The following is a 19198-nucleotide window of genomic DNA, read 5'->3' as shown; positions in this document are numbered from 1 at the left end:
AAAACCCATCAAGTGTCTTCCTCCACTCACAGGCAGACTTGTTTTAGTTTAGAAGTACTGAAGGAATTAACATCAATTAGGGAAGCTACAGCAAGTTGTTAACACCATCAACAAGCCGAGCCTGAACAAGACCCACTTCTAAAAGCATCTTGACTTTGTACATAGTTCAGGTACTCGGTGACTGAGTGATGTGCTCCTCTGCAACCTGCACAGTATCAAGAAATATGAAGCAAAATTTATTGTTTAAATCAGCTTAATCATTGGAGGTCTTTAGAAAAGCTATTTTAATGCAAATGCTTGGTGACTAGAGAATCTCTGCTGTCAGCAGAAAGGCCAGATGGGGCACAGACCACACAAATTAGAAGAGGAGGAGTTAGGTAAATCTTCTCACCTTAGTAACATAGCAGAGCCTGAATGGAACTAAAGCTATTTCTGACCTCTCCAGGTCAAAAACCCCTTTATTATTACATTTGGACACCCATCCCAGGTCCAAAATACACTGAGAGCTATCAACTTTAATGCTGAGAAGTGGAGCCGTACTGATCTGACTTGTATCTGTTGCAGCAAATGGGCAATGATCAGGGCACCAGGAAGCCAACAGTGCTGACACTCAATGTTGCCCCAGGTAAGGCAGCCCAGACTGTTCCAACTCCTTTCCTTTGTCCCTGGATGGATTACTGAAAGCCACCCAAGTGGATCTGAGCAATTTCCAACTGAAGTGAAACAATGCATCTAAACACCAGCATGCAAAGATGAGCACTTTGGTGATGCTACAACCAGCTCCAGAGCTCATCTGAAGCATCCCAAAGGAAATGACTATTTTTAAGAGGGAGGCAAGTCCTCTCTAAAGTTTTAGCCGTTGTTTAGGATTGGCTCATCTCCACTCCTGCTCCAACAGATCAGAATGTGACTGGGAGCAGCCCTTTCTCTGTAAGATGAATACCCTGTCCTAAACAAGCCTTTTGCATTCACTGGGTAATGGTGATGAAAACTGAGTACCCATAGAGAAGAGCGGAAACAAACACCTCGATCTTGCTTTAATTCCAGAGACATTCCCAAATACAAAGTCATTTTTGTACCAGTCTTTTACACCAGGAGTGCTGTGGGACAACTGTTGGATCACATGCTTCTACTTTCCCATCTACCATGATATGAAGATTGAAGCTACAATCACTACCTATAAACTAGATCACAAATAACTGACATATATCGCAAACAGACAATTTGAAAGGGAAAGCTATCAGCCACAGGTCTCTTTAAGGACAATCCTACAGTTCAAAAGCATCAGACAACCCCCTGTCTCTCACCTTGCTACTCCTCCATAATCCAGGCCTTCCTCCCCTCGGAATTTCACCATAAGCCTCTTTTTCAAGTCCTTTGGCCTCATCTTCATTATCTGACGGTAGGATTCCTATATGTGAAACAAATGGCAGTGACAAGTCTGCACCACCTGGTAGTGATATCCCCTACCTCTCTTGTGAAGCACACTTACTGTAATCAAAGATCAGTTTTACTTCACTCTTGTGTGCCAAAAGCTGCTGTTAGGAGTAAAAAGTCAATGAAATACCTCAAATATCTCCTCTCTGGATACTTCGATGCGACAGTGACCAGCCTGTGGTTGCTGAAGAGAGAGCTCATGTCTAAGAACTTTCAACTTCTGTACCAAGTCTCTTTCATATCTCTGTGCAGGCAACTCCTCTCCGTCTTCTAGTGATCCCTCATTTGGAGCTGTCAGAGGCTGCTGGCTGGGCTCTTTTAGCTGGCATTGATGGCTTTGAAAGAAAAAGAAATATTCCAGAAGCACAATAAAACAACTGCATTGTTTTACACTATAATGTAAAACAACAATGGAAGAACTGATTAAGCTTCTCTAAAAGGAAGCTGGAGAGAAATGTGTATTCAGCTGGGTAACTCTATAGCATCATTGCCCCGCATTCAGGGATGTAAGGAATACATCAGTTCAGTTGTTATATGGCAATACATTGTGGAAGGCTGTGGAGCATGGTCACTGCATGCTGACTGAGCAGTGATTAAGAAGTTTGTGTGGTATTGCTCCTGTATGGAGACAACATTCAAGGGTGTAACAGGAAAAGAGGCCTCTAATGGAACAAACAACAGCTTTATAAATGGACTTATCAATAACAACCCCAGTGGGTTTTAATCCAGCTCCATGCAAAATAAAGCTGAGGATGCTCGATACAGTAAAAGTATTGCACTTGTGGTTATTAAAAGAGAAAGATTGCCCCAAATAGTTGCAGCTTCATACATTCAACTGTACTTATCCCTCAGTGCTTTATTTGGGTGCAGAGCAGTTATAGATACAGGTGTTCCCTAGCTCGCTTTAAACACAGACACCTCAGATCCAGCAAAGAGTCTGATCTTGGGCACCACAAGCACTGCCAGGCTGCTTCCAGGGTCAGCTCTTGTAACATTGCAGCTGCCTCTGCATGATGCAGACACTGAGCTTATTAAATCCTGCTAAACCCAAACTGGCTGTGAACAGCACCAGGCAACCAGACTCCAGCTGGCTTTATAGTCCTGTTGTCTGGAGCTCAAGGGAGCATGAAGCCAGCTGAGATCTAGTGTAGCTAGCACAGAACTAGAACTGCTAATCCAGACAGGCTGTGGGCAGAACCTCTGTCCCACACCTCAGTATTTCCAGAGCTGCATATTCACTTCAGCAGAGCTTAGGGTAATTTTGTCAAAGGAGCTTAAAGAGATCAGTGTTGTGCTGAAATAAGGAAACCTTCCCTTAAAGCTGAGGGCTGCAAAGCACAATAAATACATTTTTGGAGAGTCCCATAGAATCATGGAATGATTTGAGTTGGAAAGGACCTTAAGATCATCCAGTTCCAACCCAGTTCACACTAGGCCATGTCGCCCAAGGCTCTGTCCAACCTGGCCTTGAACACTGCAGGGATGAAGAGCTTACCACTTCTTAGGGCAATCTGTTCCAGTGCCTCACCACACTCACAATAACGAACTTCTTCCTTATATCTAACCTGAAAGCTTACATAAAGCCAGCACTGAGAAGTAATGCTCAGATGCTGATTAGAGCATTGGCTGCATCTGTTCCCCAGTATCGTTATCATGCAGTTTTTCACCCCCTCATGATTCCCAGACTGCAGTTAAAATCGGACAAAAGGTTTAAGGATCCAGACTTGACATGAACGGTTTATCAGGCGAGGTTCTTACTTCATGATGTGATGTAGTCGTGGATCTGTGAACTGTGTGGTTCTGTTGTTATGATCTACAAAATATATTCTTCCTGAAACCGTACTTCTAACTTCCCAGCCTGGAGGCAAAGGTCCCAGTTCATCACAATTCACACTGTTAAGGTCTCTAAGGAGAAAAGCAAACAAAATGTTATAGCACTTCCGAAGTTAAGATGAAAGCAATTTACAGTCAGGGGAAAGGAGGGGGAATGAATTTGGTGCTCAGTGATTCAAGGCCCTGAAAGTCTTTGGAAGGACAGGATAGCCATTTTAATGCTGTCTTTTTACAAGCCTCAATCTAAGCAGTGCAAGTCCCTCTGTATGCATGGCACATGGATAAAAGGGTACATCAGCAAAACACCTTCTGTCTCTGAAAGGCTTTGAAAGTCAGAAAGCCATACAGCTTAAAAACAACTTCAATGTGCAACATCATCACTTAGGGGATGACAGGGCTTCTGAGGGCTGTAAAAGGAGGAAGAGAGATTTTTTCCATAGCAAAGTTTTCACAGGAAAGTTTCCATTAACACTAACGTGATCCATGTGCACAAAACCATCTCTTAACCAAAGGCCTCTGCACCAAGCACTGCCTCCAGACACCCACTTAAGAGGCTAAGGCAGCCAAATACCAAGATCACCTAAAAACAGAAACCAAACCCTACCTCTTTAATTAGACAAGGTTAGATCCTAACTATTTGACTGGTAAATCATTGAGAGTGAGGCTTTACCAACACATTCAGCCCTTTCATCCTAGCTAAATTACGGGTATCATTCTAAGTACTGCTAAAGGCAGTCACTCACTTCCAGGTAGTGTTTGAATTCAATACATAGGATGTATTTACACCAAGCAAATGGAAAACACTTAAAGCCTCAGCCACCTAACAGAGGAAAACACTACGAGGGGCAAGAAAAGGAAGGAAGGAAACCTGAAGATTATTTTTAGACAGAAAAGCTATTGTTAAGTCAAGCATTCTCTACACAGCTGGCATGGATTCATCTATTATCCAGGGCTGAAGACATCAATTGATGTGCTTCCTTCCCTAAATCCAACCATGCAACATCAGTATGAATGAGTAAACTGAGAGGTTTTAGAAAGGTAGAAACACTTTGTACACCAAAGGCTTCATTAGTGTCACAGTGAGTATACGCCAGCAAGGGATAGAGAGGCAGACAGACAAGCCTTTGTTAGGCTCCTTAAAGAAGATTATGGTTGTGACCATTTGTTTCAGTCAGCTGTGCATCTGAACGTGCTGTAGAGAACTGATTACACCAAGTTTTAACCTACATCTGTGCTAAATGCCAAGGTTTTTGCACTGCAAGTCGGTGGTATGAAAGCCACCTTAAACTAGAAGAGGTGTGACTGTGACTCACAAGGTACTGTTGTGGCCACTTACGTTGCTGGTCCTGAAAACCTGGCTCTAAGGCTTGAGAGAAGCAGCAATAGACAGAAGCAGCAACACCTATCAGCCTCACCCAGAGAAGAGACAAGGCTCTGGGCACGCAAGCCTGATGACATGAGTGACATGAACGAATGAGCACTGTCATTTCTGCTTCCAATGATACCAGCTAATCTAACATCACGCTATTTTCTCTCTCAACTTCATTTTTAATATCCTCTCATATACTGTGGTTTTATCAACACTTTTGCCTGCACTACTTTATATCATTTTTCTAATATCCTGCATCACATTCATGTATTATCCAAGCAATGCAGCAGCTCAAGAGTCACAACTGTGTTTCACTCTCGGATCTGGCTTGCAGGTGCCCAGATTCAGAGCAGCTGAGAGCCAGGCCTTAGTCACAAAGACCTGGATTAGCTGTAGGTTAAGGTTTAAAGAGGCTTTACTAAATTAATCACGTGGAGTATTTACATTCTCTAGCTGCACATCATTGGTCTAAGGCATAAAACCCCTCAACACCACTTCAGGTTCAAAGATGGCATGTGATCTCTGCTTCAGTTAAAGATAAATGAGCACTTTGAGAGCAAAAGTTACATGCTCCATACTCAAGAAACAACGGCTTGATGAAAATGGTCACTTTCTTCTTCTATTTGCAGTCTGAACTGTTTTCATTTAAACAATGTAAGATTCAAAAGTCTGTAGCTTTACCAAAATACAAAGTCAGATGAAGGTAGCAGGAAGACTTTGTCAAATAGGAATCCTAAAAGGCTACATAATTTTTGCCCTTTTGCTTTACATGATTCACAAGTAGATAATTCGTGTTTTCAAACCCTTCCCTTGGTGCAAAGGTAACTAGAAAGACCCCAAATTATTCCTCTGCTCCTAGGTCTCCCTTTGAGTTCAGACAGGCCATTTCACACGTTTTTGCTCTTAAAGATTCAGCTTACTGCCACACACACACCCCAACCCCCCTGACTTTATAACTACAGATACATACCTTGGTATCCTTGGGTCATGCCATGTGCTAACTCCAGTCTGTGTGTGCAAAAAATAAACCTGGCCCTGTACCGTTGTTCTTTGTTCTATAGGAAAGGAAGAAAGATTATTCTAACTTAAACAGCTGGAGAAAACACCCAAAATAGAATCACAGAATCATAGAATAGTTTAGGGTAGAAAGGACCTTCAGATTATCCAGTTCCAACCCCCCTGCCATGGGCAGGGACACCTCACACTAAACCATCTCACCCAAGGCTCTGTCCAGCCTGGCCTTGAACACCTCAAGGGCTGGAGCATTCACAACCTCCCTGGGCAACCCATTCCAGTGCCTCACCACCCTTACAGTAAAGAATTTCCTCCTTATATCCAATCTAAACTTCCCCTGTTTCAGTTTTAACCCGTTACCCCTTGTCCTGTTACCACAGTCCCTAATGAAGAATCCATCCCCAGCATCCCTATAGCCCCCCCTTCAGATACTGGCAGGCTGCTCTGAGGTCTCCACGCAGCCTTCTCTTCTCCAGGCTGAACAGCCCCAACTCTCTCAGCCTATCTTCACACAGGAGGTGCTCCAGTCCCCTGATCATCCTCGTGGCCTCCTCTGGACTTGTTCCAACAGTTCCATGTCCTTTTTATGTTGAGGACACCAGAACTGCACACAATGCTCCAAGTAAACAAACAGTCTGTTGAAAGCCATTAGAATATTCTCTTTCTGTCAGATCCAGGAGCAAGTACGTGAGCCATCCACCTGATCTCTTACAGCATGGACTGGTTTGTCCTTCCCAAATATACTTTAATTACACATTTCAGCATCCTTTTTGAAGCTCTCAAATCCATGTGCCTTAGCTTCTATTTTTACTTTTAGGTTTTAAGACAACCCAAGCCCCCAAACTAGATTTCTTTACTCATAGATTTGCTGTGCTCTTTACTGAGATTTAAATTCTCCTTAATCTTATCCTCCCTAATCTTCTGTACTACTGCCTTCTTTGTTGCTTTTCTATTTTCCTGATCTTTTCTCAAATGTGGGCTCAAACCTACACAACATGCCAAGGGGGAAGGAAAAAATAGCATTCCTGCTCTACTTTAAAGAGCTCTTTCCATTCGTTCTCCCTAGATACAAAGCCAAGATTAGCAGTGATTTCTCTGTAACAGCATCATACCACAACCTCATGTTTAATTTACCATCAACCCCTCAGTGTATCCTGGCATAGCCAACTGCTAATTAGCCAATCTCAAACTCCCATCTGCTCTGCTCAGTTCCTTATCCAAACTGCAGGCCAGGAGATGCACGTGGATGCTGCGTGTTCTAACAGGTAAACCACATCTAGACAGGAAACGGGTGATTTTTCTGTCTCTGAAGGTTTTTATAAGCTGAAAACTTCAATGCTGTAGTGCTGGAGAGCTCTCACCGTAGCCTTCGGGGAGGTCAGGCGACTGGTGCCCATGTGGTCTGTTCTGAGGTGTCTGTGCATGACCTCTGACTTCAGGAGTGCGAAGCCGCTGTGCCTGAAGCCTCTGATCTTGACTGGGGGACTCTGTGAAGCGACAGTTGCCTCCTCCAGCGGCCCCCGTAGTGTCTGTGTATGGTGCTGGTTCCTCCATGAAACAGCTCAGCGGCCTTCCCGGTCCGGAATCTTCATAAACCGTTCTGAAAATGGGGAAACTTCAAGAGTTTCCATCACAAGAGAAGTGAATGCAGAAAGAACTGTTTCTCTTTCACTCCCTCTCTATTACTGCAACTTTTAACCCACGCCACGACACTTTCTTCATGTTTTTATACCCCGTATTTCTCATGCAAGTGCAAGAATCGCTGTTAACTAAAGGAGCAAGTCCTACCCAGTTTAGCTTATTCTCTTCAAGTCAGTATCCACCTTATTACCTGATACACATCCCCAGCCGATATATTAGTTATACTGATATTTTCATGTTCTAGCATTAATTCTTCTTTCCACATAGACACCATTTTAATAACGAAGTGTAACGAAAACAATCCTTACCCTTCATTCTCCAAAAGCCCTCTACAGTCTACTACAGAACCTCCTGTGCCTATTCTGTCCCGCGTCTGTAAACTGACTGCAATAAAAAGCAAACACACACGAGTTAATCATGAAAGAACAACTGTTCCTTTCAAAAGAACGTAAAGACAAACAACCCGTATTTATACAGGGTGAAATAGAAAGGGAAGCTGAGAGCACACCCTTTACCAAAACTGCTTCTATAACCCTAAGGCATTACTGACGTTTTAAAAAGGAAGAAGAGAAACCAGAGGCATCAACCCCTCAAAACTTAAGCTGAGTCTATGTTGTAAATACCAAACACGTCTACATCTACATCTGTGTTTCATGAGGCTCCAGCAAGGTAAGCTGGCAAGAAATTACTCACCGCTAGATGTCATCATTACAGTGAGAATTTAGGGGTTGCCAACTACGCTGAAATGAAAAGCTCGGGTTTGGTGGTTTTGCCATCAGAACGGGGTTAAGATGGGGTGAATGAGCTGTAAAACTAGCAGTGCCTTGTTGAAACTTGGCAGTGGGGTACAGGACTCAAGGGTATTAAACCAGCAATTTGCAATATTGCTTTTAACTCCTCCAGATCCTCTTTTCCGCATAAGATTCTCTTTGCCTGTCACCTTGGTCCAAAGGCAATGAGTTTCATGGTAACATTTACCCTTCCAGAGCGGCACAAGAAACCTTACCGGATGCATTCCCTCTTTAATATTGTTTCAATTGAGAGAAAACAAACTCTTACATAGGAGCACAATGAAAATTTTCAGGTTATGGAATTGAATCCCATTGAAGTCAGAAGAAACAATACAGAAAAGGCACAGAGCAATAATATACAGGTCTCCTTTTTAATAGAACACTTGTCTGTATAGTATATTTACCCACGAAGATGAAAAGTTTAGCTGAGAGGATCCTTACCCACTATTTGGCCTCGTACAGCATCAGTATCTGTGGGATTTAGTTTGCATAGATCCAAACGCTGGTCTGCAAATGAGAATTGGAAAGATCAACAAAACACCAGGGAGGGACAGGTGGGAATACTATTCATTACTCAGATACAAGGCACGGAAGGCTCCTGATTGCACCAGGTAGGAATTGTTCTTACATCCAGTATCTTTTAGCCTGCTGATGGCATTGGAGAGGAGTCGGACGCACCCCAGGAAGCCAGCTCCCTGTTTCTTGTGGATTTTTTTATGGTTCCATACACTGATGGTTATGGAATCTGTCTTCCCAACATACCTAGGAAAATACATATTAGAAGAGCAAGTTTCCTCTAAGCAATTTATGCTTTATTCGGTACAAATTCTGATACATTTCAGTACATTGGTCATGCTGCTTTATGATAAATACAGAAGTGCTTGAGCCTGAAATGGTGTTATTAATGAATTACTGCACTAGGATTTCACCCAGCATGTTAAACTGATATTGCTGCAGCACGAAGTTAACTACAGCCAGCCTCATTAAAAGCTATACAACAAGCTGATTAATGTACCAAACTTTACAATCCCTGTTTCTAATAATTTGGAGAATATAAATCACTACAAAAGGGGCAATCTTTTGTACAAGCTGGACTGCACCGCTCCAGTAGAGCTTACTCTATGCAGCTGTGCTGTGTACCCAACGCACAAGGATTTCTTCATTCAAACACCTAAAAGCAAAGCAGCTCTCCTTTAGTAACAGGCAACTTCTTGTTGCAAGAAATCAGTCCTCAGCCATTGTGACTCCATTGCTAATGCAAGATGAAGCTGCAGTGCCAACCCCTGCATTCCAATTACTAGATAGATCTCTGGAATATTGTTTATTTATGACCTTAGAAATAACTCACAGATCGTAATGCTGGTTCCATTTGGGGTCCAATGTGTTCTTCACAGTGTCAGTTGAATGGCACTGGCCTGACCCATCAACAACAACTTTTGCAAATGGGTCAGGAAGTCCTGTGGAAGGGAAAAGGTGTTATTAGACACAGTACTTTTTGGGTTGTTTCTTCCAAGATAATGTTACCGTGAGCTTCTGCTTCCCCTCCCCAAGACAGGAAAGCTGCCATTATCCTAGAACTATTTTAGTAAATCCAAACTAGAGAACTGAGTTCCTAATTAGGGAACGTACTTGTGTCATACAGACTGGTATCTGCTGTAAATTGTGAATGCTTTAGGAAACAAGAGGTTAAAGGTGCTTAATTTAACAGTGCTTAAGTGACCCACACACACTGAGAAGCAGTCATGTTTGTTCAGTCCTTAGCATAATACTGAGACTGCAGCACCAGGATCTTTTACTCACTTTAGGAATAGAGCATGTCTGAGATGGATGCTCTTGGTACCCCCAACAAGGAGCTATAAGCAGCACCTTGTCTGTGGTCTCATCAGCCAGACTTCCAACTCGAATCTATGAGCCCTTGGTCTTTCTAACCCTAGAGTTACAACTCAGGGTAACATATATGTAGTAATGCAATGTTACCACAAGAATGGAACCACAGAACAAATGGCATACACAGATGAGCCATGACACTGATGCACAATACACAAATAAATCTGATTAATCAAGAGCAGAAAGTCATACAACTGGGGCATACTTACTGAAGAAATCTTTCTTTGCAAGGTTCTTGGCACATAATACTGCAAAACAAGAGAAAAGATAAAGGAACCTTAAACCCATGAAAAACCCCTTTCAGGCAATCACAGCAGCTGCAATACTACCTGATCATAATCCATAATAAATGCCCACATATTAAAAGTGAGCATTGTTTTCTTTATCTGTGACTGGAATATGGATTTCCATAAAGAGAAAAATGCCTTTGCTGCTTTTGTTCTATTGTTCCAATACACAAAAGATTTCATGAACGTCCCTTTGCATTAAAACCTCCTGATTTTCTACACCGCACGGTCCACAAATGCTAAACCAGGCTGGTGGTGGTGGTGTTGCTGTCACAGGGTGAGCAGTTTGCAAACACGGGAAGGTTTTGTGGTGTGACAGGACCCCAGGTGAAAAAGTGCATTGAAAACCAAGTAATTGCATCAAGATTTTCCTTTGAAAGGGCCACGAATGAGACATTATTTCCCCTTCTCCAAGTCTACTCAATAGCACAGTAGTTCAAACAAACATCAGATCAGGACACTCGCATCAATCTCCATTTCTATTCAGTCTATTACCAGCTATAAGTCCAGTTTTGCTTTTCAGTAAGGACTGCTCAGTACAATCTGAGCTGCTCAGTATGCATTCAACTCTTCTAACAGGCCAGGGAAAAGAACTACAGAGCCAAAGATGAGAGCTCTAACTTACCTAAACCCAGGAGCCAAGAGAGGACAATGGCTATAAAAGACCTAACTGGTTTTGAGGTAGTCTCTTTCCCACCCAGTTCTGATCCTTCAGCATGAGAATGAATGCTCAGAAGATACTCTAATGGCTATTCCCCCTGGTATGGTCCATTTCTCCTTCTCATCCCATCTCTATCTCATCTCGCTCCTGACTTACACTCAAGTCTCACCTTAACTCTGCAGCAGGGAAAGCGAAGATGCAGTAGGAAACACATGGGAACAAATCCCCTTTTTAAGTTCTTTCTTTTACACATCAAGAGTTCCACCTCTGAACTCTGGAGCAACATCCCCACCCCCCTCACAGAAGCAGCAGAACAAAACCTGCCTCCCTTCACGTGCCAAGCAAACAGACCAAAGAAGTCCACTGTGTAACCCAGACGTGCATGGACATAAACACACAAACCCTTTGTCTTGGTAATAATGAAGGCAGCCACACCAGGAACCTATATTTAGAATGGCTTAAAAATCACTTATTTCTTACAGTGGCAAAAGGGCACAACCACAGACAGCTTCTCTCTTAACAACTGACCGAGAAGGAGAAGTCTGCAGGACTGTGGCAATTCAACGTGAAACAAAGCAGGATTGCAGAACCACCATCCACTGCTCAATGGAAGCACGACACAGCAACCTTTAACTTCCTCTTCCCATTACTTCAGAGGGAAAAAATACCAGGAAAACAGGGAATAAAGATAGGTAAAACCCAGAACTCGCGTGTTCTGGTACCAGCCAAAGGGAATGCTGAAGTTCTTGTGAGTGGTGGAGCTTTCCTTCTTAGTTTTTAAACCAAACAACTCATTTTACTTCCTTATCCCCAATTTTAAGCATACCTTATTGAGCTGGAAAAGTATTCCCTCTGTAACCACCTGCATATAGTCTGACTATATAATTACCACCTTTATTCTAGATTTCAGGTGTGCTTTCTTTTTCAGCGGCCTCAAGTTTCTAAAGCTATTATTGTAGACTTCATTTAGCTCTCTTCCCTCTGCCACAGGCTTTCAGATGAGTACGGCTGCCAATTTGCCAGTTGCAGCCTGTGAAACCCCCAATTTTAGGTTGCAAAGAGAAATCATTACTCTTTCTTGTAAGGAAAATATTGGCGCAAGAGCTAATAGCTGAAATAAACCTTTATGGAGCAATCTCCCGGATCAGGCTGCCCAAGATGGGCTATTGGCTCTGTTCCACTGTTAGCATATTAAACCCAATAGAGCAAAACAAGTATTTTTAAGGGCTCCATCACTTAAAAGCCACAGACTTCTGAATTCCTGTAAAGATACAGGTGACAAAGGTCAGCAATGGGAGGCTCGGATATGGAGCAATGCCAGCGGCGGAGCAGACAGCCCCTGCTTGCTCTGCAAAGCTGAGTCGATGCCAGATGTGCTCCTTAAACACATTCTCTCCAATAGAACTCCAGCAAGACTGCGAGCAGGATGTGAGTGCTGCTCCTTCCAGCCTGCAACCTGTGAGCTCGGGTAGATGGAGCTACAAAGGCTTTAAAGGTTATTAATTCTACCCCTGGCACGGAGGCGGTGGAGAACTGAACTGTAGGCAAACGGAGACGCGCTTTACACGAGCTTTGACCAAACCCCATCTTTGCCTCCTTCCCAAAGTGCTTTTTCTTTTCGTTTTCCTTTCTTTCCAACAAGAAAGGGTTTGGGGCTTGCTAGCAGGAGCAATCTCCCTGCATTCGTTGCAACGTTACCAAAGGTACTAATTCTCCTGACTTGGGCATTTACATTCTGCCTTCTCAAAGTCAACCGACTTGTTTGAGCTTGACACAGTATTTGTTTATACTCCCGCTCTGGATTGCTGCACAGCACTGAAGAACTTTTTCTTCTTCACACAACAGGTCCCAAACAGCACTGAAACAATGCCTTTACATCTAGATTGTAATATTTATAAAGGGATGGGAATGTTTTTCTAAGTACCTGACATTACTGAGGGAATTTCAAAGGCCAAATTAGCCAGCTGGGTAAAGTGCTAGTGTGAAAGCATTTTTGGCAGGAGGAAGAGAAAGGACGAGCCTTCTACAAAGTCAGTATTCACCCTGGGGATGTCTTCAATGCAGATGGAACTTGAGTGAGCGGAGTGGTTCCTCTGCCAGCCCCCGGTTGTCCACCCTGCTTCCAAAGCAGGAATGAATCATCTGCTGTGGTTCAGGAGGTGCCGCAGGAACAAGCTACAGACGGGTGTAGTAAGGAAAGCACGGAGTGGCACCAAGGTCTGAACAACCCACTTGAGAGTTGCATCAGAAAGGTGCTTCTTCACCACCTACCTCTGCAGCAAGACCAGCAGTTTTGGAAGGGAGGCAGAGAAAGACAGCGCGGAGAGGGAACCATTTAACATCTCCAAGTAAACAGACCTAGCCTACAAAATCAAAGCCATCATGCGCATGTTCCTCCTCCTTGTCAGTGCTCAAAGTGAGTCTGCAGGAGTCCTCACACTGCTGTCTGCATCAACACGGGGTTTATTCACACACAACATACCCCATCCCACAGGGTTAAGATGCTACCACTGGTTGCTGTTGCAGTGTAAAAACTAGGTGGTTGTGTTTTGAGACCTAGGGAAGAAAGGAAAACCAAAAGGTAAGTGATGGCAATATTGCATAGGTCCCAGCCAGTCCCAATGCAAAGCAGCAGGCAAATCTGCACCTGGGACTGCGCTCATCCACGCTTTGCAAGTTAAAGGTAAGAGCCTCCTTGCTCAGATTAAGGACTTTTACACGTGGAGAGGATCAGAGCTAACGACAGCCTTCAATTTAGTACTCAAGTTAATTGTGAGGACAAGACAAACCAGCACTACGTCCATATGTTCCTTAGGAAAGGGGTGGGAAGGTCACAGTGAACGCTGCTAGCAAATCCACCCTTCAGCCATCTCTGGCCTTCCCTTTGCTACTCCAGGTTAATCATTTGTGCTTGTGCAAACAGGCAGCTAGATTCCAGGATACATTCGTTCTGCTTTCTGACACAAGACAAACACAGGCCAGCAGGCTGGGGATGTAGAAAGGGCTTTACTTAACATTTACTTCTGTGTCGACCATCTTTAATCACAGAGATATGTAGCACAATCATTAAAAGCATCACAGATTGGTGGGTTTTAAGATGTGAGGAAGGAGCAAAGAACAATGAGGCTTTGGAGGGGAGAGGGATAAAGATCTTGACAGAAAATGAAATGAAAGCCACAGCATATCACTGCAAATACAAAAGGCTGCAAAGCAGCTCATATTTGAATAGGCTGCCCCATCCCTGGCAGTGTTCAAGGCCAGGTTGGACACAGGGGCTTGGAGCAACCTGCTCTAGTGGAGGGCGTCCCTCCCCATGGCACCGGGTTGGAACTGGATGAGCTTTAAGGTCCCTTCCAAACCTATTGTTGGACAGCAGGGCAGCCCCAGCTTGGAGGCTGGTTTCCACAGCACAAATTGTGCCATTCTGAACAAGTTTTTGAGAGGCTGCACGGCAAAAATAATGTGCTTGAAGTGTAAAAAAGCCTCCAAAAACAAGGGGGAAAAAAGCAAACATCAGCTTTTTACCACCGCTCTAACGCCGTGGCCGCAATTGCTGAAGCTATGATGTGAAATCACGTCGCAGCCAAATGGTTCAGCCTATTTTGTGGCAAATACCCTGAATCCCACAAAGCACCCCTTCTGAACGGCTTTACATAGGGCTCTGCTCACTGCTCTCTTCTCTGCACACAACTTTAATGAGACTTCACTGCAGATAAATGTCTGGGTTTATTTCTTTACCAGACACCCCATGAAGGGTTTAAGTGTTGTGCTTTTTTAAGGGTGACAATCCTTGGTATGGTGCAAGAGAAAGGGTTTAATGGGAAAGGAAAGGCGGCTGAAGGCACAAAGCATTTAAAAATGCTGTTTCTTTACAGCTAGCCACATCACTGCACTAAAATACCCCCCTTTATTCACAAACTAGAGTCTAAATTGTCACCACAAAGGCCAAGGTTTCTATTCTAGTCCTATTTTGTGTTTGCTTCAGGAATGCTTCTGGTCGTTCTCTTCGCCTGCTTGAGACTGAAATGCATAAATCCACTGAGTGCTTTAACTTCTCAGTCACTGCCTGTGAATCACTGCAGTGCCTAGCATGCAGAAAAAGCTAAACAAAACTCAAGCCTTCCCTTACTTGAAGCCAAATAAGCCAATAAGCTGCACAGAACTAATCTGATGCACAACGTGCGTTGAGTGGCCTTCACCAGCATCATGGTGCCATTGACATCTGCAATCTGACACATCAGCCAACCAAACCCCCCTCCGAGACCCTTCAGCCTTCAAGGACCAGCCTACGTCATGCCCTACCCTGACACTGTAAGACTCTGCCTGAACTCATGCTAAAGCAGACCTTGACTACCAGATTAAAGTAGTGCTTCATTAAAAACAACCCCTCGATTCTCAAAGAGTTGCTAGATTTGATACACGAAGCCTTTTTGTGGCTCTTTTGTGTAGGCTGCAGCGAAAAATCAAAGCCTCTTTTCAAGGCTTGCTTTCCTCGTGGGCTGGAACTTGGCTTCGTGCAGCCAGTTGCAAACACTAGACAACTTTGAAGAGATCTTCAAAAAACCACACGCCCAGAAGAACCCATTTTTATTAGCCCATTAACATGTCATTAAAGTATCTACTTAGCCAGGAAGCAAGATTCCATCCTACCTAAGCAAAAACCCGTCATGAACGAGTCAGTCCTCGTAGCGCAAACAATACCGAGTTGACAAAACAGGAGAGTTTCAACTCCAGGATTCCTAAGAATTACTCAAATTGACCAAACAATAAGTCTTCATATACACAGCAGCAAGGGCTGATTTAGCCCTCAGTAACATTAAGAACCAGCATAGGCCTATTGGAAGTACAAGACTCATTAAATTCCCAGTTAACTGAGACCTGTAAAGCAAGTTTAAGAATGAACAGACTGAGATGTAAAACTTGGGAGAAACACTGAGTTATGGAATTAGCTGAAGAACTTTGCAGGGATAAAAAGATCAATAGCAAGCTGAATCAGGGCTGCTGAACAGAAGCAGAGAAAGGCACACAAAGCAGAGAGGTGGAAAGCAGCACATCCAATTATCCCTCACACTAACTCCTCTTTCTCTCCTTCCCCCTCTGCTCACCCATAACAAATGCCTGAGATAAAGGCTACCTCTCAGATTAAATCTTTCATTAAATCCCAGCTATTACATCAGTTTGCTTACGACTTTGCTATGCCTTCCCCTAAGCCAGGCCAAGAACCTCCTCATACTCCCTACACAGTCTCCTATTTCCTAGATAGACATAAGCCCCAAGCATCTCCGACTGCTTGAGTCTTACAGACATGAAGTCCTGGCACACCGTCTCCCAACATGTTCAAAGCACAAACACCTTCTTTGAGAGCTGGAATTGGAGAGGTGAATCTGTTCTTACTGTTGCCACTTTACAGCCATTCCCAAAGAACACCCTATTGATGACAGTCTTACCAGAGAAAACGCTAACAGAACATCAGGTCATTTCTACCCCTATTTGGGGTTGCAAACTCAGTCCTCCATCCCTACCAGAACCATGACCAAGTGGAACATTGATTTTGTAGAGAGGGATTTCCCAAATTCAGTCAAGTTTTCCCTTTGGGTCCACAAACAGGCTCCAAAAAAGCTCTCTGTAAACAAAGGATACTCTCAGGCTTCAGCTATAGTGTCAGCCCCTGCGTACAGCAGCAATAGAACTCTCTGGAGAGAACTAAAATCTTCCATTAAAACCACACAGAATAATATCCTGTTCTCAGGGCAAGCACAAACTCTTAGTTAACAGCTAAACAAAGCAATTGCAATGACAGAACTCCTACTGGAAATAAAAGCCACAAAGTGGGATTTTTCATTCCCTCCGCACATCACTTGTGCAAGTTGTTAGCTGCTGGGATCGACCCAGTTGTGGATTTCTCGCCTTATACCTCTTGTATCTCCAACCACGTGCAACGAACACTGTGGATGCAATGAACAGGATGGGTTTATCTGTGCAGCTTGCACATACTTGTGCTCACGTTTTGAAACAGAGCCCTGCAACATAACCCCCATAGCAAAGCTCAAAACGCACCAGGAAACTGTGGCTCCATTTCCTTCAATTACATTAAAAGCAAGGAATAAATCCATGCTGAAGGCTTAATACTTCACTTTTACAGTTACCCAAGCACTGAGAAAGCATCTGGAAAAAAATTCCTAAAGCATGAAAACCATGTTCCTCCACCCACATGCACTCATAACTCAGATTCCAAACTCCGTTTTACCAAGATTGCCAAAAATATTTTGTGCTTTTAACACTTGGGAGGTTTCGAAGCACCTTTTTCAAACCTCTCCAGATGTTAATACCTAACGGGATCACGTACTCAACCTAACGGCGCTTACAACAGGTCCTGCGCAGAGCTGGGCATCAGACTTAGTCCTGCTCCCTGGATACAAAAGGTCCTTTCTCAAAATGCTGTGCAGATCTTCAGATGTATAGATTTGTGTCTCTGAGAAATACCAGATGAACAACAGTGAATGATTCATCGAATATAGAACACCCAAGACATTACTCTGACAGAAATAACCTATTAAATAGGGGACACCCCTGTAACGGAGAATGAGAGCCCCCATATGCAGCACAGGCAAGTGCTCAGTCAGCGTTTCCTTTAGGTGTGTTTAATTTAACATGCCTCTGATCTCCACTTTCAGAAGTTCAGTGCAGAAAGCCTTAAACACCTTCTTTTCATTACCGAAAAGCACCTCAGAAGGACTCCCCCGTGCAGCTGATCATTTGCTTACTAATTCAGGGCATAAAAGGCTTTTCCAATAAATCCCCTGCTCCCTATAAAACATGGAAATTTAGATTCCCTTTCTTCCCAGATATCCTCTATGGGGCCGGCCGTACCACTGCTACAACTGCATGGTTTACAACCAGGTTGTGAGGCTCAAGTTACAAGTACCTTTCTCTATTAACGGCAGCTTTATTCCCCCCCCTCCCCAAACCACCATTCAATTAATGGACTTAGAGCTTTTACAAGACATTCATTTCCTAAGTCCGGGAGGGAAACCAGCACAACTGCTCTCTGCTGCTTTATAAAGGAGAGGAAAGCACAGAACAAGAAACCAAAACCAGAAGCAACACATTTGCAGATGCTTACCCATAGACCTAGAATTAGGAGAACGCTCAAGCAATCAGAGCAATTAAAACAGATGTGGCCTTGAGCTTCTGTCCACGGAGCATAATGGTTTGGAAACGACAGGAACAGAACACACACCTTTTGTACTTTTTAACCCAATATTATTGCCGGTTCTCTTCATATATATATTGTGTGGCCTCATAATATCTGCCTGTCCTGCACAAAGCCCAAAGAAGTCTGGCCTTCCACTGGGAAACACGTAAAAACCTTGGTACTGAGAGCAGAAAGCAGAAACCTTGGTACTGAAAACCTTGGCAAAGCATGACCAGATAGAGCCAAGCACCGTTTCAATAGAAGCACTGAATTACTGTCAAACAGTAAAAGGTCTAAAACTTCCCAGCTAAACCAAAGCAGATCCTGCAGTTTAAAACCTAAACCATATGTTTTGTCTCTCCACAGAGGGGTTGGTATTTACATCCCTACACATCCAGGTAGTGGTAATATTTCAACAAAGCAATTTGAATGTTAAACGCTGTTGTAAAGGAGGGAAAAAGTGAACGGCGATTTAACACGTGCCCAATCTCCATTTAAGAACTGAGATTTGGTTTTTTCCAGACAGAACCAGTATTTGGCTTCTTTGATATCTTAGTGCAATTAAATAAGGTATAAAATCAACTTTATAGCAACAAAAGTTTCCAATGGGGGTATTTTAATAAAGAGGGCAAAATTCATGTCTGGTTTGCATCAAGTGATTGCTTCAAAGCAAGAACATTGTTATTTGAAAAATGAACGGCGTTAAGTTATGTGTAAGTTGTAAACTATGTAAACTATTAGTTCATCTCGTGAGGGCTTAAATGTATCAGTAGAAGAGCTTTAGTTAAGCAACTCCCATGGAATCTTGCCTGAAAGCTAAATATGCAGGTTTGGCTCTGGTCAAAGTAGGGCTGCCCGACTCAGTGCTCAACTAAAGCGAAGCAAGAAGAGGAAGCTGGCCAGAGAACAGGTGACCTGGGATGCTGCTGATGGTGAAGGCAACTGGCAGCGAAACGAAATTAGATTAAATCATCTTTAAAAACACTGAAAATACAAAAGAACAAGCTTTTGCCTGAGCAATTTGACAAGTCACAATTAAAAGCATGAAACACTAGTGACCGCTGTGGTCACAACAGTCAAGAA

At 43.4% G+C, this 19198-nt stretch overlaps 1 protein-coding gene across 5 annotated transcripts in view; it reads right to left on the bottom strand.

Annotated features, from left to right (window-relative positions):
- Window positions 1-19198, bottom strand: part of SMURF1 (SMAD specific E3 ubiquitin protein ligase 1) — a 45366-nt gene that overhangs the window by 8293 nt on the left and 17875 nt on the right. For 3 of the 5 annotated variants that reach the window (XM_057416815.1, XM_057416810.1, XM_057416812.1), the window contains exons 2-11: window positions 10182-10220; window positions 9434-9542; window positions 8714-8847; window positions 8527-8592; window positions 7603-7678; window positions 7015-7268; window positions 5610-5694; window positions 3196-3342; window positions 1568-1772; window positions 1308-1411 (exon numbers count right to left, since the gene is read on the bottom strand). In XM_057416815.1, coding sequence (XP_057272798.1) covers window positions 1308-1411; window positions 1568-1772; window positions 3196-3342; window positions 5610-5694; window positions 7015-7268; window positions 7603-7678; window positions 8527-8592; window positions 8714-8847; window positions 9434-9542; window positions 10182-10220 — 1219 coding nt within the window. The remainder of the gene's footprint in view (window positions 1-1307; window positions 1412-1567; window positions 1773-3195; window positions 3343-5609; window positions 5695-7014; window positions 7269-7602; window positions 7679-8526; window positions 8593-8713; window positions 8848-9433; window positions 9543-10181; window positions 10221-19198) is intronic. The other 2 variants (XM_057416814.1, XM_057416813.1) reach the window with 1 other exon arrangement.

This window comes from Pezoporus wallicus, unplaced genomic scaffold (genome assembly GCF_028554395.1).
Source record: "Pezoporus wallicus isolate ANWC-B61680 ecotype Strahan unplaced genomic scaffold, APGP_CSIRO_Pwel_v1 scaffold_7392, whole genome shotgun sequence".
Taxonomy (NCBI): domain Eukaryota; kingdom Metazoa; phylum Chordata; class Aves; order Psittaciformes; family Psittacidae; genus Pezoporus; species Pezoporus wallicus.
Note: the sequence above shows the minus strand (reverse complement) of the source record. Positions and strands in the feature narration are given on the sequence as shown.